The following is a 26962-nucleotide window of genomic DNA, read 5'->3' as shown; positions in this document are numbered from 1 at the left end:
TTTTATTATCATTAATGTTATTTTATTTTTCTACTGTAAAGTGTGCATTATTTAATCCTTATTTAACTAACAATCTTTTACTTAATTATGTATGTTTTATTTTGTTTCTTTGTTTAGTGTTTATTCTTTTCATTTATAATGTTTATCGAGCCTCTGTGACAAAGTAATTTCCCCCTGGGATTCTGCTTAATTTAAACATTAATATGATTTATTGCGAGTTAATCACAGGTCACAAATAAAAAAAAAACATCAAATTGCTGCCCAGCATACACACATTTATTAACACTGATTGCTTTTGTTTTGTTTTTTTACATTTTTCCTACAAAAAAAGCACAAAAATTTTGAAATATTATGAACAGTAAGAAACCAAAAAACAGAGAATTGTGTTTCATTTCTAAACCTCTTTATTGGACTTTATTTTAGGTTCCACGGGTGGTGGAGGGTGGGGCTTTATCCAGTCAATCTTTAAATAGTTTCTTCTCTGGGTAGTTGCCGTTTATTATCACCGTAGCAAGGAGAGAGAGAAAAGCTACGATGGTGAAGATGGCGCGCATGGCTTTGAACCAGCCGGGATACGTTGGAAGCAGAGCCAGGTCATAATGCAGAGCGATCCCATACCCCATGATAATCATTGTAGCTGCGGAAGAAATGTGGTCACTCATTACCATAGCCAAACAGGCCAGCAGGGAGGGAACAACGCTGTTACTCAGGTTGATCCAATCAGGTTTTGCTGGGCTGCTTTCAGGAAGTGCAAATCCCCAACGAGCCCCGCCCAGAAACGACAGAATAGAGGCGCCGTAGGCCACCTGCGCGTACGCAAGTTCAGGGTAGTAGCCCTCTGTCTCTAGCATGAACAGGGTGGGGCCGACAAACGGGACGAGGCCGGCCAGGCTCAGGTAGAGCGCAGGTTTGGGACTGTTCCAGATCTCCTTCATGTCATAGCGCAGCAGATCCAGCTCCCTGGGAGGAGGTTCTGGCTTCGCTCGCTTCTTTAACCTCACACATGACGAGTGGAAATGCTGAAAGGAAGAACCAGGAATCTGGAAGCTCTGAAGAAGCTCACTAGTCCTCTTGAAACCAATGGCTGCAGCTTGAGTTTGTAACTGTCCACTGTCTGTAGATGAAAGTCTGGCTGACGATGACACCAGTCCACCCTGGAAGGCTCCAGTCAGGCCTGAAGTCCAGCATTTCAGTGGGAATCCTGCGCGATGCCACACCTAAACAAGACATTCCTCATCACATCAAAATCATGTTTACAACCTGAAAACTATTGCAGTATGAATAAATACCTTCTGGATCACAAAGGTGGATCTTCTAAATAAAATGGGGACCATCTAAAAAAACAAAAAAAAAAAAACAAACATTCAGTCACAGTAACAATGCAAATCAATCAATAAAATAACGGTCTCTTATTTATGGAAGAGGCCACTCGGGAAAAAAAACAAATACAGTAGCGGGCAAATCACAGAAAAATCACAACTGTAGAACATGCTTTTAAATCATATGGTTAGCTTTTTTTGTCACTTTTTTATTTATTTATTTATTTATTTTTAATCCTATTTTTGACTTGACCTTTTTATTCTTTTTCTTTTTCTACTCTTAACTTTTTTTCTTCCCAGTCCTGTGTTTTGAATTGAGAATTACCATTAAGAGAAGACAATCCTCAGGCAGAAAATACAAAAATTCAGTCATTCTCACTAGTTCCTTCGAACTGGGAAAAAAGGTTAAGACAAAAAATTTTTAAAACTTAAAAAAAAAAAATCTAGACACAAAAAAACGAAAAAAGATTAAAACTAAAAAAAAAAAAAAAAAACATGAATCAAAAAAGAAATTGTCTATTTGTACGGTTGCCATACGGACAACCCCCGGTGCTATTGGTACCCAAGTACAAGTAGTTAGGGTTAGGTTATAACCCAATATCGCAACACTTTTTAGGGTGAGGTTTAGTCAATGACTGGCCTATCACGTGACCTAAATAGGCCAAATGGGGGCACTGCGTACGGATAGAATGTGTGTATATTGATACGGCAACCGTACGGATAGCCACTACCTTTAAAAAAAAGTGTTCAACAATATGATTTTTTTTCTTCCACAACTGGATGTGTGTGTGTGTTTTTTTCAGAGGCTCTGTTTAATTCCCTGTGGCCCTAATCCTCTATCGTACTTATTTGTTACCAAATTTCACAGGAAAGTGCGGGTCCTATTTCTTTGTAACCATGCCTGTTTGTTGATTTCTGTGATCACAGCTGCCAATCTTATTTTTTTTAAAAACAGTATTGTAATAACAAGGGTTTAGTAATAGTTTTAAAAATAGCAGATACAACAAATAGTTTCAAATTATAATTACAGTTATTGGTCTATCAGCGTTAGTGTGTTTCCGAGCTACTCTTCTCTCTTCACAAGAATCAGAATTTGACCGTTTACGTTTCTCTCATACCTGATCTGCAGCCTTTATAGATTAGATCTAGAGTTTATAAATGCCATTACTGAAATGAAACGTGTTTTATTACCTTTATATCAGATGGAGAACACCATTCAGCGTTGCACTCAAAGCGGAAGGATTTGACCGCTGCGCTGCTCTGGACACGGTTGTCCGTCGCTTATTTTCCTCCGGGTTCATAAAAAAAGAAAATAGTTCCTCCAAAAACTCAGTGTTTCAAATACACACAATTTAATAATAATTGTATGAACTAAAAATAAAAAAGAAATGCGTGTTCAGTTGGAGATACTTTAGAGACGCGTCGCACTTCCTTTTTGCTTCAATCATAACAGTTACGCTCCGTCATTGATTATTATGGCTGATGAAAGAGTGCAGTAAAAAGCTAAATCTATTTAATATATTATTTTGATTCTTGTAAATCATGTACTGTTCAAAAACAAAGTAAATTTTATACAACAAAACTACGGGATATTTTAACACAAAGTTTACACATGTCTTCACCTTTACAATAACGTGAGAAATTGTAGTAAACAAAGTAAAACAAATACAAAGAGAAAAATACAAAAGATAAAACCAAATAAAAAAACAAAAAAACACAATAAAAAAAAGTACTTGGCTTGTTTGTTTAATAAATCTGTTGTCAGGAATATCTAAGTTTCTAGTAATTAATAACAAATATACACAACCAGCATTTGATCCTTGACTTTATAAAATCCTACAAAATATAACCATAGAATTGTTGAAAAGCATTTTATTTTAAAGGATTGGCAATATTCATTGGCAAATAAAAAGTTTGATAAGACAATGATCAGTTCCCACGAGGACAGGATCAGATTTAAACTGGCAGCAGGTGGCAGTCACGTGACAGATAGTTTCTAATCTATACTGTGGAGAGGAAATATAACTTTACACCAAAAGCAACTAAAAATTAATCAATTGATTATTGTTCAGGCTGACACCTTATACATAGAAGAAAAAAATAATGTTGTAAATAATTGGAGAATTAAGCAAAAACATGTAAATTTTTCATGACAAAGAACACAAAAACGGAGTCATTTCCAGTGACTTCACTGTCATTAATAAGCTCCACTACCATTATTTGTGTTACAGCATGTAGTAAAATAAAAGGTTGAGCATCTTGTAGCTGCAGGAAGTTCTTATGATGAGTCATCGCTCTGAAAGACAAACAGGAGTGTTTTAAATATGATGCACTTTGCTTTGATTGCAATAATTGATTCAAAGTTCATATTCTAACAATTTTAATGAAAAAAAAAATTACACAGGCTTGCTATTAAAGTCAATTCTACGGAAGTTGACTAGGGCCAATTCACCATATACGATAACAGCCTCCATCAAAATTGGCCCTAATCTGTTTCCGTAGCTCCTCAATAGCCACAGATGGGACTGAATGCTCCACCAAATACAGCGCTTAGGGGCGCTTCCGTCTTGCAATTTGGGAACCAGAGTCTGTGGAGGAGGGTCCGGCGGGAGGAGCCCTGGTAACACGCCCCGCCCATTTAGCATACTGCCCTGATGACTTACGCAGCCCAGGTACGCCAAGAACATAAATATCTTTCCTGCTGGAAATCATACCAATGCTTTAAAACAGTTTACTGCAGAACAACTCATTTTGACAGCTCAAAAAAACAAAAACAAAAAAAAACTGAACAGAAAAGTTAAATGGCGTCTCGGTGTTCCTTCACGACGTAACTGCTATTCACAAAGAGAGCGACGCAATATCTGGGGCTGTCAATCATCATCATATATGACGTCAAATCCTGTTTTTCAATCTCAAATAACTTATTTAGAACAAACTTCACAGAAAAATGAACACCTGAACACAATGTAGGGTGATAATAACTAATGATCACAGCAGAGTTTCGGTTTGGAAAAAAATTATGTGACGAGTATTTTAACTTTACAGTTTGACCCATTCCCATCTATTATCATTGAGGAGGTGGGGTTTATGACCTATACTGCAGCCAGTCAGCAGGGGGAGCCCCTAAAAAAAAAAAGGCTTCACTCCACCGGGGAGTTTGTCTCGTCTATTCTTTTTACAATCTATGATTACAACGCTGTGTTTAGCTAAAAAATAAATAATCTCTTTGTTATTAAACCCAACTTCAAAGTATAGTTTAACACATTCATCGATACATAGCAATTTTGTAGACGGCCATGATCTGATGTTTGTTGTCATATGATGAATTGGCCCTCGTCAGCTATAGATTTGTCTTTATTAGCAGACCTTGGACTTTTATCAGGATGTTGTATTTGGAGTTCACTTTCAAAATTTCTATTTTAATCTTGTTTTTCAACTTTCTTCTCGGCATTTTGACTTGATTCTCGACATTTCGACTTTTTTCTCGATTTTTCCCAAAATTTATTTTCTCCATCAAAATAGGCCTTAATCTGCTTCCGTACACACACACATATATATATATATATATATATATATATATATATAAAAACTGATAATGTCAGAGCTAAGATGAGACACTTACTCCTCCACAGCATCCGCAGCAGTCCCCACACAGAGCTCCCAGCAGGCCGTTCACTACCTGCACCGCGCACAGCAACACCTGGATCAGACCCATGATCAGCAGCATGGAGAAAAGGGTCAGATGCCACGGCACCACATTGGATGGTGACTGGCAGAGTGACCATAAGTTGTTGTTGCTCAGGTAGTCTCTGGGAGAAATAATTTGTAATAGAGGGTTTCAGTTTATTTTAATTTACATTATTATGTCTATTTTTTGAAAATCATCTTCAGGTATTTTTTTATCTTTAAAAGTACACTTTTAATTGTGTACATGCAAATACGAGGTGTACATCAGGGTCAAATATAAATGTAATCGCGTAATTGATCACAATTAGGACATGATTTTTAAATGTAATTGTAATTGAAAAAATCTGTTGCTTTTGTAATCGTAATTGAGTTCAGATAATTCACTTTATAAATTTTAATTGACAAATTTTATGTACAATTACAATTTAATTAAACACAAAACTGTGGAAACATATAGTTCTATGGCTACACATACGTAGTTAACAATTATTAAAATATGTTTTATATCAACTATTCCCACTACCTGTCAGTTCTCTTCATGATTATTTTACCATTAAAAAAATTATTAGTGACATAACAAAAGGCTCAGACAATGTAATTTTAGCCGTAACTGGAAAAAATGCCGGTCAACGTAATCGTAGTTGAGTTGTAATTAAATATGGGTAATTTAAAACATAATTGCAATTGAAAAATGTAATTGACCCCAACCCTGGTGTACATTTTGAGGGCGATTTACTACCAAATTGAACATTATATAGATATATATGATCAGGGGTGGACTGGCCATCAGGCATAGTAGGGTTGTCAACCCAAAGTGGGCCGGCCTGGTCCGTTACTTTTTCTTTTTTTTTTTGACAAGCAAGTGGACGCAGCCATGGTAACAGGTGGCCTAAAAATGGCAAAAATAGTAGCAAAATGAGGCAAGAAAACAGTGAAAAGTGACTCAAATGGGCCAAAAGCAATCAAGAGTGGCCAAAACATGGGCAAATGAAGAGGAACCAGGTGGTATGTAATGGCAAAGGGTAGCAAACAATAGAGAAAAAAAGAGCAAAAATGTGGAACAAAAAGAGGCAAAATGTAGGGGAAAAGGAAACAAGTAGTATTTATTGGGCAAAAGTTAGCTTATTTGGATAAATAGTGGCCAAAAAATAAATAAAGGATAAAGATTGGATAAAAGTGTCAAAAAGAATTTACAAAAATTGTCAAAAATATAAAAAAGGGATATTTATTGGCAAAAGGAGCTAAAGTCTGAAAAAAAGTGTCAAAGGGAGCAAAAATGGGACAAAGAAAATACGTAAAAAGGTTTCTGGGAGAATAATTAGAATCAGGACATAAAGAGCCACATGTTGAACATCACTAACGGCTTCTACATGGTGTCACTGAGAATGTAGTCTGAACAGAAAAAGGAATTAATGACCCAGTCATCCCTGGATTTGATAAGCAGTTATATATACTGTATATATAGTGTTTTCTCACCCCTTTGAGAAGGGATAGCCCCAGGAACCTTCCTTCACTTCACACTTTGGTCCTTTGTTAATGGCCACAGCTGAGATGATAATAGAGTAACCGGCCCCTAAAACACCAACAGCTGCAAACAGTATCGAACTCAGCATCTACAAAGAGTCATGAGAAGCAGTGAACAGTCACTCCAATTAGGAATCAATACATTCACATTCAAGTGTGTTTCCACGGAGACTTGGTCAACAACGACATCAATGAGGTTATTCATCTGCTGAGTAGAGGGCGAGCTCAGGGTCGTGTACACGGCCCACGCGGGGCGGCCCAGATGCCCTGAACCGGATTGTGAGATCTTTTTGTTTGATTTTCATCTGCAGACTTTTCCCTCAAACTCACACAGCCACACATTCCTGAACTATCGATTTTTTTTGTGCCTCAACTCGAAAACACCTCAGTGTTAAAAAGGCTAGAAAAAGTCCCATCGAAAGAATATATTTTATCCAACACTCATAAATATGTGTACGTGTGTCTGTGTGTGTGTGCGCGCTTTCAAATTTATTACTGTGTAAATCATGATAGGTGTGTACCTGAGGCCGTGGTGTTTGTTTTTCCATTACATATGAGAGGTGATTAGACTTTACTGTGGACACTGGACAGGTGATGTGCAGGAACTGCTCATCTGTGGTCAAACTCAAACAAGGACTCACATGTTCAATTATTATCTACTGCCAATACATCACTGTGTACTTCAAACAACCCTAACATCTCATATTTAAAAATACAGTTGGAAAAAGCCAAATGTTTCAATAAATTGAAAGTTAAATCTAAATGTTAAATCTAAATGTTAAATCTAAATGTTAAATCTAAATGTTAAATCTAAATGTTAAATCTAAATGTTAAATGTTAAATCTAAATGTTAAATGTTAAATCTAAATGTTAATGTATATCTAAATGTTAAATCTACAGTAAATATAAAAGTTAAATCTAAATGTTAAATGTAAATCTAAGTATTAAATGTTAAATTTAAATGTTAAATGTAAATCAAAATGTTAAATCAAAATGTTAAATCAAAATGTTAAATCAAAATGTAAAAGGTAAATCTAAATGTTAAATCAAAATGTAAAAGTTAAATCTAAATGTTAAATCAAAATGTAAAAGTTAAATCTAAATGTTAAATGTAAATCTAAGTGTTAAATGTAAAATCTAAACGTTAAATGTAAATTTAAATGTAAATGTAAATCTTAAATGTTAAATCTTAAATTAGTCATCAAATGTAAACCTCAATGTTTAAAAATGATGCAAAGTGGACAGGTCAGCGCCTATCGATCACGAGGCCCCGCCCACACCACTGACTGCGGCTTCGTGAGTGAGGAGAGGGGAAGAGCGAGCGAGACATGGCAGGGTATATATTTAGATCTAACATTTACATTTAGATTTATTTTTCATGTGTAAACATTTTTAACAATGATATAAAACATGCTGTTTTACATGAATTTCAGTCTCAAAAAAAAAAAAAAAAAAAAAAAAAAAATAGCTAAATGTCCAAAATATGTTGGCTATGAAAAAGTGACTGAGTTTTTACATTCGGCACCCCATAGGTTTAATAATGATAAATGATAATCATTAATCCAACAATATCAATGATTTATTTCCAATAGCTTTGAGGTCCATCTACTGTGTGTTCTCAAATCACGATCAACTCTTGAATGTTTGTTATTGCTCATTTCTGATAAAGCCAAAGAGTTCAAGTTAAACATCTCACCGCAAACCTCCTCCCACAGCTTTCGTTGCCACAGCAACCACAGCAATCATTGTTCTTCAGACCCAGGAAAACCAAAGCCGGGAAGATCATCTGCACACCAGAAAATGCACAAACACACAGATGCTGAAGACACATTAGGATAAAATACTTTTTGTGACAACTTCATTGATAAACCATGTAAAATGAGTCACTTAAAGGTTTTTTTTTCCTATGGTTTTTTATTTATCTAAATACAGAATCCATTTCTCACAAGCATTGTGAAAAAAGTACAGATTTTGAGTGTAAAATTAATAAATGAAAGCAATAAAAGGGTTTTATGATGTTTATTTTTGTTGAAAAATGATAATCATAATAATGTTGATGTAAATTATCGCAATTAGTACATTAACTGAAAAAACAAGAGTTGGTCTTGGTCCCACACCAGGCAGGAGTGACTGGAAATGACAAAAAAAAAAAAAAAACTATAGAAATATATCCATTCAAGAGGCACTGAATACGGTTTCATTCCATTTATTTACAAAATGAAATTCTTTATTCCATCAGTATGTTCTATAGTTGTTTTTTCATAGTATTCTGAGCAAAATTTTGTAGTCAGACAAAGGGGGTACTTGAGCTAAAAAAGTTTGAGAATCACTGCTTTACGCCATGGAAGATTCCATTAAATTTTGGAGGGGATTTGGATCAATTTACTGATTCTGGATCAGATTCAAAACCTAAAAAATCTCAATCTTTATGAAATTTGATGTCAGGTCAATTCCTCAATTACTTCACTTTTACAGAAAAATCTGGATGCCCATAAATCTGGACCTACTGTATGGTCATTAATGGAGATGGACATTTTTATCAAGGTATCAATAATCATGGTACCACGATCAGGATCACTGATCCAGAAAACTGCCAATATCTGGCAAAGAGTAGATTTGGCTCTTGGCGGAGCTTTACTCTCGCTGAGTCTTGTTAGATTTTAATTCTTTAGTAATACATTAACTTATTATGTGAGTTTAGGGTTTCAATGAACCCAATGTTCCTAGATTGGGGGAAATTAAACTAAAGTAAGAATTAGGGTTGATTTCTCTTCTTTCTTGCCTCCGTTTGTGTGTTATAGAATAATACGCATAACTGATGATTACAAGTGATGTGTTTGCATGTCTGCAGAGGTGATAGTAAAATGTAATTGAGTAGCTTTTTGAGTATATTTCCAAATTAGCCATTTCACCTGTACTTAAGCATGTTTTAAAATAAGTAATGTGTTACATTTCTACACCCAACCATTACTGAGTAAATTATCATTTGTTTCAAAAATGATCAACGAAGATTATGAATGAAATGACCAGACAACAATCAAATGCATCACATCATAGCCGACCAACCAGATTAAACGTAATGCACGGCACCAAAACAGCATTGAATGAAGAAACTCGCATATTTTACATTGGGTGCTATTTAACTGTACTTGAGTATTTTATACATGACTTACTTGTACTTAAGTACAATTTCAATCAAGTAACAGTACTTCTACTTCAGTAGGATACACCAGTACTCTTTACACTTCTTCCATACTTGCTTCTGTTGCCTCTGAGTACTTCACACATCAATGAACTAAACTTAAACAGCACAAAACTGTTTCAAATTCAAAGTTTGCTTCACATGAATGCACCCACCAGTACTCCAGATCCCACAATGCCTCCACAGTAAAAGACCTCCTCGGTGATGTTCTCTTTGTTCACCATTTCTCCTCCGGGGAAGAACAGCAGGATGTTGCACAGAACGCACAGAATAGCCAGCGGCAACAGAGTGATCCCCAGACATTTGGCAAAACTGCCTGAACACATTTTGATTTGGCAAGTGACAACTCCTGATGCAAGGTCTAAAACTGGTCCACTTCTGGTCCACTTCCTAATGGAATTGAGCTGGTTTTAAGGGTTATTTAAGTCCAGTTTTTACCTCCAGAATGGTTGGAGTAGATATTGTTAGACTCCAGAGAATGACAATCCCAGCCTCTTGGTTTCAGCCTATACTTTAACTCTTAATGGCGTTACCAACACCTTCAATGATGATGATGATGATGTTTCACCTGCTCCGTCTATGAGGATAGTTGATGCTTCATCGAGCATTTATAGCCCACCCATATCTCTGTGTGTGTGATCTCATTACTTCACATTCACATCAACGGGATGGGAGGATCACGCACACACGCACACAAAGCATTAATGGGGATAACATACCTGGTGTGCACACACACGGACAGTGCGACTAGTTAATGTTTCACCATCTCTTTTGTGTGCATGGAGACAGGAGAGTTAGTAAAACAAAAACAGTCTGTTGATACGACAGAGCCTTCATCTTCTACACTAGAGCTTCAGCGTGTGGCCAGATCTCCTCCTCTATTCAATTTACAAGATAAATACACACATTAATGTACAACATTGCTCAATATTTGCATATAGTTTTTAACATCCATCCATCCTCTTCGCCAAATAAACATCTGCCTCAAGATCTCATGGTGACTTGATCTTGTCAGACATATTTGGGATTAAAAAGTGACTAAAAAATCCACTAAAATACTACGGTACTTATTAATGGTTAACTTGGAGCAATCATTTCTGGAGAGTAGAGCTGACTCAAATTTTAATCAAAATTTAAATAAAACAGACCAGCTAGTAGATGGGTGCAGGAGGTAGGTGAACAGATTAGGATGGATGTGATGTTAAAGACATTTGACTTGTTCAGTGTGGATTGAATTTATTATTCACCATACTCATTTACATATCTCATACCTCACTATATGTTGTGTACTTGTTTTTTTTGTTTTATCTTTTTTGCTGTTGTGATATATATACTAATACTAGATCTTAATGTATATTAAGATATATTATATATGTATATATATATAAAATGGTATAAAAAATATTCATACTTATTTTGTATTTAAAATTAAATTGATTAAATGTGTGTAGTGAATATTAAATAGTAAAATATTATCATGTACATGCATGTGTGTCTATATATATATATATATATATATATATATATATATATATATATATATATAAACTTTGAGTAGAGTATATTGAATGTGTATTGTTGTAAAAATGGTAATATTATTTTCCTAACTATTTTTGTGTATAAGCTTTTGCTTCAACCTTTTTGTTTTTCATTTTCAGTTTTTAGTTTTTCTGAAGCCTGCCGAAATAAATTCAAATGTGGTGTTTTATTTACTTGGTATAACACAGCATGATCGATGTATTCTGCAATCTACTGCTCTTCCCTTGCCGCGGCCCTGTTGAAAGTCCAACATGTTGCTCTAGTTTGCCCCTGTGTTCTTTCACACCTTTCCCCGATAACTGGGTCTGTGAGACGGACAGCTGAAGGCGACATGAACACCGAGTTCTCCTTCTCATCTCGCCGTTCACCCGTCGTGTGTCTGCGGGGCTGTGTAGCGTCCAGTCAGCCATTAGCCTCCACTGTGGGACTTGGTGAGTGGGAAACGGTTGTAATGGAGATAATTGCCGTAAATGGCCAGTGTCGTAAATGAGAGTTTTCAACATCTTTCAATGGAGGGCACTGCTTTAATGAGTAAAACCACTCAAGTCAGTAGACACGCGAGTGAGCCCATTATGAGGAAATATTAACCTCTGAGTTAATGTTTAGGAATTATAACAAATACAGAAACTAGAAGAGATACAAGTATTAACTTGCATTTGGAATTGTGATCACATTTTTTTTTTATTTTTTATTTCCCAACGTTTAACCTAAAAACTTTCACCAAATAGGCCATTTACAAATGTAAACATAATTTATATTTTGCCCACATTGTGATTTAACTTTAACCAACTTGTTTATAACAAAAAAATATGTATTTAGTTTATTTATGGACCTTGTTTTTACTGAATTTCACATGAAAGTTATTAATTGCATTAGTCAAGCTGAAAGTAAATGATTTGTAAAAGGATGAAGAAACATGGAACACCTAAAATATTATAATTAGCTGAAAGGAGTACAAAAAGTACACTGATTTTTAGTTTTTGTATTGAAAAGATAAAACAAAAGATTCACTGTATTAGGCTGTTGTTGTTTAGGGCAGTGGTTCTCAACCTGCCTATTTTTTTTTGCCATTGAGCCACATTCATAATTTGTCATGCCCATTGTTTGCCAGATTAAACTAATTGTTTCTACTTTTTTTTTAATAACTTTTTCTGTCTGTTTTTGGCCACTCTAATTTGCAACTTTTAACCAATTTCTGTGGTTTTTTAAAATCCCATTTCACCACTGTTTTCACCATTTTTGGTCACTTTTAACCAATTTTATTTCTGATTAAAACAAGGATTTATATCTTTTAGATGACTATATCCTATGGTGCAAATAATACTAAACTTCCTGGATAACAGTGGATATTATTTAGATAAATAAATAAATGTGGTTATCACAGATTCATAAAACAATGGACCATCATTTTGCTGATTTTATGGATGGACCCCAAAAATCTCTCCGTTATAGATGGCCCTGTCTCCACATGACTGTTATTCAATGTTCATGTTTGTGTTCAACCACCTTCAGGTACTGTGGGGGTCCCTGGTCTCTGGATGCTTTATTTTGGGGGTCACAGATTGAAAAGGTTGAGAACCACTGCTTTAGGATTGACTGATATTTTGTCACTGGTAGCTTTCCAATCTCCTTTGACCCCATTTATTTTCCTGCATTTGATCACAATCGTGTGTGTGTGCGTGTGTGCGTAATGCAGACATCCTAAAGCGTGGTGGCAATGCAGCAGATGCAGCAGTAGCCATTGCAGCAGCTCTGGCAGTAACAGAGCCAGGCAGCACTGGCCCTGGTGGAGATGCGTTCTGCTTGTTTTACAATGGCAACACTGCAGAGATCAGAGGTATTAATGGCAGGTACAGTACACACACTTTTGTTACTCTGTGTGGTGTGTTATGTTCCGTTTTGTAAAAATAAAATAAAAACAACAACCTTCAGCTTCTCTGTGTGTCACCACTAGTGGTCGATCACCCAGAGCTCTCACCCTGGACTTCCTGGAAGGGCGTGGTTTCAGTGAAGAGGCCCCTCCTTCAGTGTTTGATGCTTTAAATGTCACAGTTCCTGGAGCTCCTGCATGTTGGTGTGATGCTGTGCAGCTGTTTGGTAGTCACAAGGTTTGCTTTTGTGTGTTTGAGTTTCTTTTTTGTTGCTTTATGTTTTTTTAGGCAGTGGCAAACCGTACGGTTGCCATATCAATATACTGACATTATATCCGTACGCAGCGCCCCTCATTGGCCAGTTTAGGTCACTTGACTAAGACTAAACCTAACCGTAAAAAACCTAACCCCAAAGATTGTTGCGATATAAGGGTATAACTTACTCCTAACCCGAATCCGCTACGTTTGTGTACTTTATTAAACGTACCAATAGCACCGGGGGTTGTCCGTACGGCAACCGTATGAATAGACACTTTCTTTTTATGTATTTTATGCTTTTTTAACTACACGATATACAACGGTTCAATGATGGAGAGACTGATCATATTGACTTGTACCAACATACACAGGGGTTGCTTTGTTCTGTATTTGATCGTAAATGCAGTAATGATTAAAAATACATCACTAGATGCCTCTGAGGAAGACTAAATACATTTCAAAGTAAATTTCCTGAAAATTTTTGTCTGAATAAATGAAACCATAACATATTAAATAAAAATCTAGTTAATAATAATGATAAAAATATCTGAGCTGGCACAACTTGTTACTAATATGGGCAACGTTGTATTTGTAATACAGTATAACAAACAAAATGATCAAAAACTAATTAGAGAAAAAAAAAAAGTCTTTAGGGCGTATTAAAACACGGTCGTAATCCCAAAAAGTTTGGGAATTATTGCTGTAAATTGTCCAGTGAAATACATAGAACATTTGTGGATCATGAAATTTGGAAAATGTAGTCCCTGTCATTACTTTACCAGACGTTAACTAATGTATCAGGAATGATTAAAAAAAAAAAAAAAAAAAAAAAAATCACATACATTTCTATTCGTTTACAAAAATCGTATTTATGAATTAAAGAAAAAAAAAATCTGAAGTCTCATTATTTACAATGTAAAACAAATGAAGTACCTTGATGTATTTTCTTTTTCTTCTAGTTTAAGCTTCAGTTTCCAAAATAATCCATTAACATTCAACCGTCTTAGGCAAAACCATAACTTTCTAAATATTGTTACTTTTTGTGCTTTTTAAGATGCAGGAAGGCCACTTATTGCTTTTGTTACAAAAATTTAAGTTTTATTTTAATTATATAATTTTATAGAATAACCAGTGATATTTGACATCACTAATGCCTCTGTTAGGCTATGTTATATAAAAATATATATATAAAATATAGAATAGAATTCAAGATTCTTCTTCTCACTTATAAAGCCCTAAATGGACAGCCACCAGTCTATCTCAAGGAGCTTGTAGTGCCATACAATCCCCCCAGAACACTACGCTCTCAAAATGCTGGACTACTCGTTGTTCCATTCATCTCTAAAAGTAGTATAGGAGGAAGAGCTTTCAGTTATCAGGCCCCACTTCTCTGGAACCATCTACCAACCACGGTTCGGGGGGCAGACACCCTCTCTACCTTTAAGGTTAGGCTCAAAACATTCCTCTTTGATAAAGCTTTTAGTTAGGAACCAGCTCATAGCTCATAATTAAGATGCAATAGGCATAGACTGCCGGGGGGGGGGGGGGTCTGGCATGCTCGGTTGGAGAGAGGTTGGAGAGGGCGTTAAGAGAGAGGTCATTTAGGTTAGAGAGGGACCGGAGAGGGTCCCATTCCTCTCTCAAACACTCCCTCTATGTCTGCTTCTTCCCTTGTGTGTTTGCTCCTGTACTCCTGGCTTTTGTCTTGCAAGTCCGTGGGATCCTCAGTGTGGAGTTACAGAGACTCAGCGGCTCTGTCTCCACCCTTTTCTCTGCACACACCCAACACAGCATAACGTGGATGGCTGTTCATCATAGGAATGGGATCCACACAAGGTTCCTGCTGCTTAACAGAAGGTTTTCCTTGCCGCCATGATGAATTCATGTTGGGTGTCGGATACATATGTATGTGTATATACGTATATATGCATATGTGTGTATCCATAAAATGAAGAGTCCATCCTTAAGACTGCTCTACTGTAAAGTGCCTTGAGATACCATTGGTTATGATTTGGCGCTATACAAATAAAGATTGATTGATTGATTGATTGATGTTTATTTCAGACATGAACAATTTTAACTGCAAAATGAAAAAGCAAATAAACGAAAAATGAAACAAGAAAGCAACAGCAACAACAAAAAAAATCATTTTTCTGTCTGTAACTTTGCCTGGAAAGGAGCTTACACTTATTTAATTCCTGCCTCTTATTCAAAAAGACCTTATATTTCTGTACCTGTCGTCACCATCAATGATAAGTTGGACAAAAGGATTACATATTGCCACACTGTATCATGTCTTTTTGCCAGTGAGCTGCATGTGGTTTAGGGATAATGTGACAATAACCCAAACTACAAGAGACACCAGCTAAGAAACAAAAAAAAAATCTGACATCAATTCATTTTACACGCACATGTTGACGGGTTATACATGAAATTGAGCATCGCGTTAGTTCAGGCAGGCACGGAAGTCAAGCTATTCCAGCCCATTCATCTGTCAGTAGCTGTTAACAACTGACAGCATCCATCCCTTAATTAGTTAATCATGTTCCATACTTCGCATTGGTTAGATTTGGTCTCAGCACTGTATTTAAACCACGGCAACACGCCTACTTCCGCACGCCTCGCAACCCACCCCCAACCCAGCTCCTCCTCTTCTGTCTAATTAAACACTGTCTATGTTGTTTCTATCTAAACATCTCTGCTTTTGTTCCAGGGGGTCCTACTTGACCGCTCTCTCTAACCTATGCCTCTCCATGTAGCGCATGGAGAAGCGAATGGGAGCTCCCTTAGCTCCGTGCTTTCCACGCAGCTGCTGGAAAGGGCAGAGACGTCCCAGAACAGAGCCTTAGTGCTAAATCTAAAATGCATGCTAAATAAATCTATTTGACTGAAGTGATCCTGACTGAACAACTTCATTTTTTAGTTTCATTTCCACATGTTCAACAACGACTCATTTTTCTGGTGCTTGGGAAAGTTTCCTGTATTGAGCTAGTGTTTCCTCTGCTTTGGTTCCCCAGCTGACGCTGCAGGAGGTGTTGAGTGGGGCGGTGGATCTGGCCGGGGCCGGGTTTCCTGTGGCAGAGGTGACGGCTCACCACTGGGCCACGTCGCTGTCGGCGCTACGGGACGCTGGAAAGGAGCTCGGTGGGGACTTGCTGATTGATGGTCACGCGCCCAAATGCGGACAAATATTGAAAAATGCTGCCCTGGCTCAAACCCTGAAGGTGAAATAAAGCAACAAAAAAGTAATAATGATAATAATAATAATAATCAAGGCCAACAGCTGTTATTTTGACTAAAGCAGGAACAATGGAGAAGCTCAGAAATGACTCCATGTTATGACTGTTTTATGCAAATGTTTACTTTGTCCAAACTTCACTCACATTCTTCTTGTTTTTCAATCCTTTGCTGAACCCATGGACTCACCTGAGTTTTGACCCTGAATCCGTTTGTGTGCCATTACATCATCATGTGTGATTTGGAAGGAAACGCAGACAAGGGAAGAGAGGGAATCCTTTTAACAGGGGAAGTGGGTGTGGCAACGACTTTAGAGGGAAAAACATTTGAAAACAACCAGACAGCAGCTGCGTAGGTGAAGTTAATTAAGAATAATCAACCAGCTTCGCCTTCAAAATAAGTCTAGGGTGTTGTTGCGATGAAATGATAGAATCACATGGCTTAACGTATTAATGATATGTATGAATTATTCCATCATCCAACCCTCAGCGTAATCTCTAGTTTCATGTTTAATAAACTAATTTCAGAAAAACACACAAAACTACGAGAAAATGAAAGTAAAACACACAAAACGACGAGAAAAACACAGGACAACAAGAGTCACTAAAAACACAAAAGTACAACAAAAACATAAGAGAAAAACATATAGGATAACAAAAAAAAAACAAATGACTAAAAAATACAAAACAGAAACACAAAATGTGAGAAAAATATACTAAATGTATATTTTACTCTCATGTTGTGTACATTTGTTAATACAACTTAACTAATACACAGAAATGAAATAACAAAAGAATATAGAACAAAAACACAAAAGGAAATTAAAACATACAGAGAAAAATGGGGAAAAACCAAGCAAATATACACAAAATGACCCTAAAAATCCACAAAACCATTTGTTCTTCCCTGTTTTAATGCTCAAAATGGTCATTGTCCTAAATGCTGACATGAATGTTGATAACATGGCCCCCAGATTAAGCCATCACATTTTTGTGGCCCCCCCCAACTGTGATTAAAGTTGCCCATCTCTGTCGTAGATCATCATCTGGTTACGAAACTAATGTTTGTTAGCCTTTAAAACTAACATAATTTGCCATTTTAAATTGTTTTCTCGACACAATACATTTTTTACTGCATTTTGTGTTGAATAAACAACGCATAGATTTGTAGTTCAAACACACGGTCTTGAGCTTCAACAATAGAAACAGTGATGGTGACCTCAACCTTATTGATGGGAGGTTTTTATGGCAACATAACAGTCATTCTTTTGCAATGACGCTGTGGCACTTCCTTGTAGTCAGAAATGACTTTTTCACACCCATTTAAAAACTTTTGATAACATTGACTGAACTGGTTTATATATACACCAGACTCGTCACTTCTGCCTGACATTATACATTCAGAGGTGTAAAGAGTACAAGTAAGTCATACATAAAATACTCAAGTACAAGTAAAAAAATGGCACAACTAAGAACATATGGATCATATCCAATGTGCCATGAAATGGAAATAAATAACCACAAAAAAAATTGTTATCATAACTCAGTAGCGGTTGGATGTAGAACTAATTACTTCTTTTAAAACGTACTTAAGTACAAGTAAAATTACTGATTTAGAAAAAATATAAGCACCCATCAAAGCTACTCAATTACAGTAACATGGGTACTTGTAATCCATTACTTGAGTCAACTTGACCCCATTCAACACATATCATTCAAAAGACAAAAGTTGACTTTTTTTGCTTCATATTTCATGACTTTTCCTAATTCAATAGGTACAATTGATTAGGCATGAAATTATTATGATATTTTTTTCAACATGCTGAACACATATTGCACGCGTTGATGTTCCTATGGGGTCAATTTGACCTCTCCACTATCACCCACTGAATTTACCAAAATTATAGATAAAATTAGGGCCCAAATTATAATTAGGTGGAAGCCACAAAACTAGAAGGGAGGAGTTTACCACTAACAGCCCCATTCCCCACAGCATTTGAACTGAGAGTGAAAACCTTCCTTATAGACTCCAGTCCAGCTGATTACCAACGACTCACAGCCGTGCTCAACTCAGCAGGTGCAGCAGATCTACCTGATAGGCATGATGAGCTGGACCTGGCTGTGTATTTTTGTGCCAATCTGTAACACAATCTATGAGCATGTGTGTGTATCAATAGCTGTGCTTCCATTACAGATTTTTGCAAAATAAAAGCGATATTTCTAAATGTCAACAAAGTATAATTGCGCTTTGAACGCATTTCCATTGTAGGTTGTTTTGGTCAGGAGCCTCGTAACTCCCGTGTAATCTCATCCTGCGAGACTTCACTGCAGGAAGATGGACGTTCTAAACCTTCTTATAACACTCATTTCTCTGTCTCCTCTTCTGTTTACACATACCGTGCCATGTTTTCTCAGGGAGAAGTGGTCATGTGAATACGTCACATCATGTGACCACGTACGTCACGTTCTGTGACATGCTTTTGCGACACATTTCAATATTGAAACGTCTAAAATATAATTAAAAAGTTTTTAAGCTTTCATGAGGAGGAATTTTTGTGTGTTTTGGAAGTTTAGGTGTTTCCATTATGAGTTTTTATTGCGCTATTTAGATTTTGCGCATTTCCAAGGGTAATGGAAACACGAGATTTTGGAACAGCTCTTTCACAGTGAAAATGACGTAGAGGATTGTGTTGAGGAGGACCCTGATTTCATCTGAATTAGTAAATAAGTATGTTTATGAGAGGAAAAGGGGGGGGTCACAAACATCAACCAATATGGTTCATTGCGTGAGAGTCATGAATGTGCACCCCACGTTAGAAAAGATTTGGATGAAAGATTTTCAAGATACACCAACTCTAAAACTGAATGTTTGACCGCTGCAGGAAAGGTTTTATTGTCACCACAACAAAAAGGGTTCGTACTCTTGTGGTCATTAATGTTGTCAGTAAATTTGAGATTTGGAACAATTAAAGATGAATTAATTCAAATTTAAAAGTTTGGACTGATGGTGGAATAGAGAACAGGTCAAGGTTCCATTATCAAGGGGGTTATTTATGTATTCAACAAAGAAACAAAGTGCCTGACAAAAATTTTTTTCCTGAAAACCATTTCCTGGAGTCAACTATCCCTGGGGTCAGATTGACCACAAGGTAAAATGTGTTACATTTGAGGATAATAGGAGAGTTAAGAAGTGTTGATGTGATGACAGGAACTGGGTGAGCAGGGAAAAGCAGCGTTTTACCACGGCCGAGTGGCCAAAGCCATCGTTGATGTCATCCAGCAAAATGGGGGAGTCATGACCCTGGATGACCTCAGCAGCCATGACAGCGAGGTCGTCACTCCCATAAGTACAGAGTTCAAGGTGAGCAAACACATTACGTCTGTGACGTGTTTTTAAAGTTATGCTTCGCAGGGATGAATAAAATGTGTGTTGGGTGCAGGGCGTGCGTCTGTGGGAGCTACCTCCTAATTGTCAGGGACTGACTGCCCTGCTGTTACTCAACATCCTGGAAAACTTCCCTCAGCTTAAAGGTACCTGGCTGCCCGGATGCTGTGGAAATGCCAATGAAATGAGATGTACACCATTGCAGAAACACACAAGATTAATCTATAAAGCTGGGAAATCAAATTACGTGGTATGCATGAAGAGTTGTATAGAGATTCCTAACTGCTGAAATGTCTCTCAACCAAGCACAGCCTACTAGTGTTAATTTAGTAGACCAAATTTTTTTCGTCAACAATTTTTTTAGGTGACAGTAATAAGACTATAGCCCATTAGCCCATTGGGATTAGTTTTACCTAGGGACCATACGTAATTAATAAATTACCCCCCAACGTGTGCTTTTCATATGGCGTATTCGCATGGGATAACCGAAGCCTGAGATTTTGCTGAAATTTACGGACATCTGAAAATGTGAAACAGTGTGTGAGTTGATGTTAAAACAACTTTGCAGGCTTTTGACCACAACTTTGTGCTGTGTTACGGCTAGCGCCAGCCAGCTGTATTGAATAGAAGATAAATAAAAGATACCACACAGTGCAAAGCACGACGTGATACATCACTTGCGTCTGATAATGCTCCTCCTCTTTTTGTTGCCATACGTTACGGGCCGATAAGGTTTTGCTAATCACGCATCAGATCCCGCCCATTTCTGTCCAAATCACAGCGATGCCTATTCGCATTGGATTAGTATTATCATGGGACCTCAGAGTTCAGCAAAATATAGTAGGTAATTTTGCGGGGGAATTTCTACATTACAAATGACTGACATGGCCGATTCGCACGGGATTAACATCACAGACATTTTTCGCAATTATTACAATCGCATGTGGTCTGTAGGTAAAACTAATCCCATGCGCATAGGGTTTATGACTGAAAAAATACATGTGAACAAAATATCTCTTGTGGTTTATTATATATTTTAGTTGACTATATCTGCGCAAGATTTGGTCAACTAAAATCGTAATGTAATTTACCGGTAGTTGACTACAATTAGACTGTAACTGAAATAGTCCTGATGACTAAATTTGGACTAAAACTAAGTTGGATTTTAGTCAAAAGGCTATGGCTGTGTTTGAAATGGCACACTTTAATACTATGCACTACAAACTCAGAGTATATACTGTCTATTTACTACAAGTAAGGTTAGGCTGATTACGACAATGATCGTTCCCAATGAAGTATACTTCCAAGTTTCCCATGATGCCTTTCAATTCCATTGTTGAAACTTCTGGAATTATTTTAAGTGAGAAAGTGACCAAGTGGAATATCAACATGTGGTCATTTGATCCATAAAACTTGCAGAAACACATTTCATGCCGACATTTTGGAGATTTTCGGAGACCCACCGTTGTGCTCCTGACAAAACTTCCGGTTAACTTCAAAACAAGAGCAATATTTACAAAAGGGTTAAAAAAAAAAAACTAGTGGAAGACAAAAAAAGATGCTTCTGTTTTGAAAAGAGGATGTTTGACTTTTAGCTTGAAGCCGGTTCCAGAATGATTTTACGTTCTGCTGGCAGTGCATTATGGGCCAGTTGAGTATGACTAGTGTGCGCATACTTAAACTTCTCGATATAGTATACATTCAGGTATTTCTCGCACACTCGATCTTTCCATACTATCTAATGTGAACGCACTACATACTAATTTTGACATCACACTTATGAGTAGTACGTTAGTATGACATTTCAAACACAGCCTATGACTACTAAATCAAAATTTGATGTCAAAATTAACATTGCAACCCACAGGCAATTTTGTCGACTAAAGATTTCTGTGATAATTTTTGTCGACTACATTTTCTTAAGTAACTAGACTATGACTAAATTAAAAAAAAAGACAGATGTTGACGAAAACTATGTGTGTGTATTTACCAACATTGGTATTATCCAATATTACGTTAATCAATGGTAACTGAACCTTTAAAAAAAATGCATAAACTCTTAAGTGCATGTGTGTGCGTGTGGTTGCAGGCCATAACAGCGCTGACTATATTCATGTTTTGGTGGAGGCTGTACGTCTGGCTCTGTCAGATGCTCAGCAATACCTTGGTGACCCGGACCATGTCACCATCTCCATGGAAACCTTGCTAGACAAAAGCTACAGCCATCAGCGAGCTCAGCTCATCAGCATGAGCAGGTGTGTGTGTGTGTGTGTGTGTGTGTGTGTGTGTGTGTGTGTGTGTGTGTGTGTGTGTGTGTGTGTGTGTGTGTGTGTGTGTGTGTGTGTGTGTGTGTGTGTGTGTGTGTGTGTGTGTGTGTGTGTGTGTGTGTGTGTGTGTGTCCTCTTGGCTCATACCAGGGTTTACTGGTCACTTTGTTGACTTTAGATATGAGTGTAGACTTTTACTTCCCCTGACCTTAAAGCCCATCCCTGTGTGTTTGTGTGGGAGCTTCATCTTTAGCCAATGCTGTAGACTTTGATCGTCCTAATGTTGTCCAATGTATTTGTTAGCAAAACTATAATAATACAGGAATCAAAAGCTGATTATAAATATATTTCCCATCAACTTGTGTTTCTTATTTTGTCTGTTCATCTGTAGGGTGATGGAACAGGTGGAGCCCGGCCCGATGACTGGAAGCGACACCGTCTATTTCTGTGTTATCGACAGTGAGGGAAACGCTTGTTCATTTGTCAACAGCATCTATTTAAACTTTGGGACCGGCCTGGTCCCGAAGGACTGTGGGTTTGCGCTGCAGGTCTGACAATCACTGATGATATGTTTTAATTCCGAACATTTTAAGGTTCACCATTTTCATGTTTGATGATAAACATGTCCAAGCACAATCACTGTTATTCAAAACTTTGACAACGAGGACATTTAAAGTCAGACATACGTCCTTGGTGCAGATTGTTAGAGCCTGAGAAAAACGACCCAAAATGTAATAACTTGGTCAATAATGTGACAAACTTTTTGTTTATTACATTATAGGGCAGGGAAAAACATTTTATTACATCAGAGTGAGTCAATGATTTATGGATTAAAGGGATTATTGCTTCAATGTAAAGAGTATTATCATACACAAATTTGTAAATATGATTATTAAAGCTTTTTGGAGAACCTTGACATTTTTGGTAACCTTTTTTTTCCTTACCTTCATATATATATATTTATTAATAACTAATTTTTACATTTTGCGATCAGCATCTTCTTACATTATTGACCAGTTATTCCATATTTCATTTTTATAACAATTTGGGTCTTGGTTACGTATCGGGCTCTAACACAGATTTCAACACTAATGCACAGTTTAACACCTAAATGTAGATTTTCCATTGTAAACACTAAAACTAAAACAACAACAACAAAACTGTGCTTGTGGATTTTTGTTTTCATGTCATCATAATGACAAAAGAAATCCTTGTTTACGTCCTCACAGAATCGGGGAGCTTTCTTTTCTCTGTGTCGCGGTCACAATAACTGCGTTGCTGGGGGTAAACGGCCGTACCACACCATCATACCTGCTCTGCTCACCGACTCGGCAACAACGCCACAGAAACCAAAGCTACTCGCTGCACTCGGAGTGATGGGGGCTTTAATGCAGCCACAAGGACACGTCCAGGTGTGTGTGTGTATAGTTGACAATCAGAGTAAACCGCTCTAGTGTCAGCCAACTCTGACTTCAATAACTCATGATTTATTTAACCTAATGTATGTGACTTTCATTTATTTATTTGAATTAGGATATTACACATGAATCAATGTGTCCGCAAACAGCGTCAACATAAATATGCCAGCGTTAACACAATAACTACATTTCATCCGTCATCCTAAGGCAGGTATAAATGTGATATAACATACAGTTGAACAATAACATTTAACATACATTTAAGCATGATAGCACAATGAGAAACATTAAACCTGACTGACGACATAAATCATCATACCACATGTACTATTTACAATAAAAAAAAACATCAACAGTAGTTAAAAGAGCCCAAGAAAAAGTGCAGTATCATCAATGGGTGCATGACTGGTTTGTTTTCAATACATTTTTGAGAATTGCATCGATAGTTGGGTTATTGCCACAGTTTCCGATGTTTTCTGGAAGTGTATTCCATCATTTTATGCCTCCGATAGACACCACAATTGTGCCCAGTTGTACTTATTTAGAATATTACAATAATGGGACTGTAAAGGGTTCTTGTTAAGGTTGCTTTCCTGTCCTGTGAAGGTGTTATTGAACATGTTGGAGTTTGGAATGAATCCTCAACAAGCCCTAGATGCACCAAGAGTTTACGTTCAGTATGATCACAAAGGTAGGCCCTAACTCACACACAAATATATGTACAATTTATGATATCAATAACTTATGTAGCTTATGTCACGACTGCTACATCCAGCCTTATTGAGCACACCCAAAAGTTTCTTACTTCCATTTTTTTTAAAAAAGTATTAGATGATGCATTTTGAGCTGATGGGTAGAAGTTGAGGTTAGCAACAATGTTTTTATCTTATTCTGTTTGGGTTTTTTTTTTTTAGCCAATGAGTGGTTGGTTAACTTAGAAGAAGGCGTTGACCAGGAGGTAGCTGATGAGCTGCGAAGGCGGGGCCACAAAGTCAACTGGCCAATCACAGGTGAGATTAAACACAACCTGCTCCTAAAACCAATTTCAGAATAAAGGTCTCTGTAGTGTTTACCGTCATAAACATGATGAGTATGGGTGGTTTGTAGTCAAGCCCCGTTAGATAACACGTGAAGCTCACTCCAAAGTTAATGTGTTACGTTTATTGCTTTATTGATGTTCTGTGTAATAACTAGCTTAAACAACAGAGACAACCACTAAAGCAATGGCTGTTTCTATTAACTGCATCAGACCACAGTTTCCATGAAGCTTATAACTTCCTGCTGTAAACAGGATGTGTCTCTGTTCCTCTTCCCTACGCAGTTATCCATTTCTTAAATAAGTGTAGATAGGTAAATCATATCTCCTGTATAGTTTTTATATTCTATTTTAGCAGAGCTGTTTCGAGCTTTTGCAAAATAAGGTGCAAAGTGAAATATCTTGTGAGTTTTTTGCAGCCTTGAATAGGTCAATAATTGATAGGAACATCGATTGTGAAGCATTATTAACTTTTATTACAGTGGTTTATAAAGGATCTGACTTTCTAAATCCAGTGTTTATAAGTAGATTTAGTGCACAGTTGAACTGTCTTTATGTATTTATATTCAGACTTGTGGCCTCTGTGTAAATACTTTTATGCACAATCCTAGTTATTACCACATTCAAAGGCCAAACGTCACATCTTCATCTCACGCGTGTACAAATCTGCATCAGACATGTTGAGGAGCTTCTGGTTCTGGTTCTGATTCTGGTTTTTTTTTTGCATTCGTACACACAGGCCACCAGAGGTCTCAGTTTGGGCGGGGCCAGATCATCGCAGTTGGCGATTGGTGGAATCCATCTGTCACTCAGGCTGATGGCCTCCCCAGGGTGTTGTGGGCGGGATCCGACCCCAGAGCAGACGGATGTGCTCTGGGATACTAGAACACATCCTCAGCTTTGGATTTTTTTTAATTAATGATTATACTGTTATTTTGAAGAAAATAAGAATAAAATAAAAGAAAAACAAAACAAAACAATTACATATGTTACTGCATAGCAGTGGGTGGAAGTAAAAACTTATTATTCCCACCTCTTTTCCTACATTACAGTAACAAATAATCTAATTTTCAGCATCCTGTTTTTTAACCATTGCTGCTGTTAATAACATAATTTTGTCTCATCTTAATATGATTAACAAAAAAACGTATTAAACACTTTCAGAATTGCCATACAACATAAAGATATTTTCTTTATATTGTCTTTTAAATTGCTTAATATGTGTACACTCTTTAATTTCCATCGGCAAACTGTTCCATAATCTTATTCCACATATTGAAACAAAAGCTCTTCTTTGTTGTCTGCACACTCAGATCTAAAATTCATTTTACTTCTCATTTTGTAAGCCCCTTTCCTCTGGATAAAGAGCTTTTGAATGTTTTCGGTTACAACTTGAATAGTTTGAAAAACGACTAAATCTGCAAATTTAAGTAACTTTGACTTGAGGAACAATGGGTTGATATTATCCAAATATCTATTTTTTTGCACAGATATAATCAGACTTTTATTTTCATACTGTCATTACTTTTCGGAGTTACCCAAATTTTCATAATGATTGTTAATGTTTAACAAGTTAACAGCCTAATAAACACCTCGTGCCTTGACATCCATTATGCACCTCAGTGATGTGTCTTTTATTGCATTATCTGCTTCATTTAGATGTTCCTCTTCTGTGTTTACGGTAAAGTCATTTTGACAAGATTATCAAAAACCTGAATTATTGGGCAGCATTTGATTTGACAGCTTGTTATTACAGAATGTGTGAAGGGGAAGTGACTTCAGCATTTGATGTTTGAAAGGTTTTTTTAGCTTATGATGTGACCTTAAAGCTCCAGACAACCTGAGAGGAGGTCAGTCATGGTACAGCAGGGTTTTTCAACCTTGGGGTCGTGAACCCATGTGGGGGTTGCCGGAAATGTCTAGTAATAATAAAATTTGTTAACACTTAACTTGAAATCCAATGTGAACATTTTTAAATCAAAGTTACAGGCACTCTTTCTCTCCCTACTGCGTATGACTGAGGGAGATTTTTGGTCATGTGGTCATGTTGTTGTTGATGTAATGTGTTTGTTGCCAATTTTAAATATTTTTACTGATGATTTTCTTGTCCTTATTGATTTTTAAGCTGTTGAATGTTTTCTATTGCACTTTTTGATCAAGCAAAAAAGCCAACATAGCTCCAAAGGTGTCGTAATTTAGTTCAGTGGTCTAGTCATAATA

At 36.8% G+C, this 26962-nt stretch overlaps 3 protein-coding genes across 6 annotated transcripts; 1 reads left to right on the top strand and 2 right to left on the bottom strand.

The window, feature by feature from the left end:
* Positions 1–381: 381 nt before the first annotated feature.
* LOC114462536 (transmembrane protein 69-like) lies at positions 382–5080 on the bottom strand. 2 transcript variants are annotated; one of them, XM_028445440.1, is made up of 4 exons: positions 4942–5080; positions 3534–3615; positions 1290–1334; positions 382–1217 (listed from the first exon to the last, which is right to left on the bottom strand). In XM_028445440.1, the coding sequence occupies exons 2-4, from the start codon at positions 3609–3611 to the stop codon at positions 459–461; spliced, it is 882 nt and encodes a 293-aa protein (XP_028301241.1). In that variant the 5' UTR covers positions 3612–3615; positions 4942–5080; the 3' UTR covers positions 382–458. The 2 variants fall into 2 exon arrangements, with proteins under 2 accessions (XP_028301241.1, XP_028301243.1); XM_028445442.1 differs by lacking the exons at positions 3534–3615; positions 4942–5080 and adding an exon at positions 2511–2952.
* tm4sf4 (transmembrane 4 L six family member 4) lies at positions 3177–10434 on the bottom strand. The gene is made up of 5 exons (XM_028445443.1): positions 9888–10434; positions 8227–8316; positions 6483–6619; positions 4942–5128; positions 3177–3615 (listed from the first exon to the last, which is right to left on the bottom strand). The coding sequence occupies exons 1-5, from the start codon at positions 10056–10058 to the stop codon at positions 3598–3600; spliced, it is 603 nt and encodes a 200-aa protein (XP_028301244.1). The 5' UTR covers positions 10059–10434; the 3' UTR covers positions 3177–3597.
* A 1057-nt stretch (positions 10435–11491) lies between these two features.
* On the top strand, positions 11492–26747 carry LOC114462464 (glutathione hydrolase-like YwrD proenzyme). Of its 3 annotated transcripts, XM_028445314.1 has the most exons (12): positions 11492–11702; positions 12968–13121; positions 13226–13379; positions 16418–16624; positions 19845–19997; positions 20077–20167; positions 22111–22276; positions 22680–22836; positions 23518–23700; positions 24313–24397; positions 24621–24716; positions 25482–26747. In XM_028445314.1, exons 1-12 carry the CDS (start codon positions 11603–11605, stop codon positions 25625–25627), a joined length of 1692 nt encoding a protein of 563 aa, XP_028301115.1. In that variant the 5' UTR covers positions 11492–11602; the 3' UTR covers positions 25628–26747. The 3 variants fall into 3 exon arrangements, 2 of the variants coding, with proteins under 2 accessions (XP_028301115.1, XP_028301116.1); XR_003673955.1 differs by lacking the exon at positions 24313–24397 and having other exon boundaries at positions 25482–25612; XM_028445315.1 differs by lacking the exon at positions 11492–11702 and having other exon boundaries at positions 13020–13121; positions 13204–13379.
* The last annotated feature ends 215 nt before the right edge of the window (positions 26748–26962 follow it).

Source organism: Gouania willdenowi, chromosome 4 (assembly GCF_900634775.1).
Source record: "Gouania willdenowi chromosome 4, fGouWil2.1, whole genome shotgun sequence".
Taxonomy (NCBI): domain Eukaryota; kingdom Metazoa; phylum Chordata; class Actinopteri; order Blenniiformes; family Gobiesocidae; genus Gouania; species Gouania willdenowi.
This window is presented reverse-complemented; position numbering and strand designations above follow the sequence as displayed.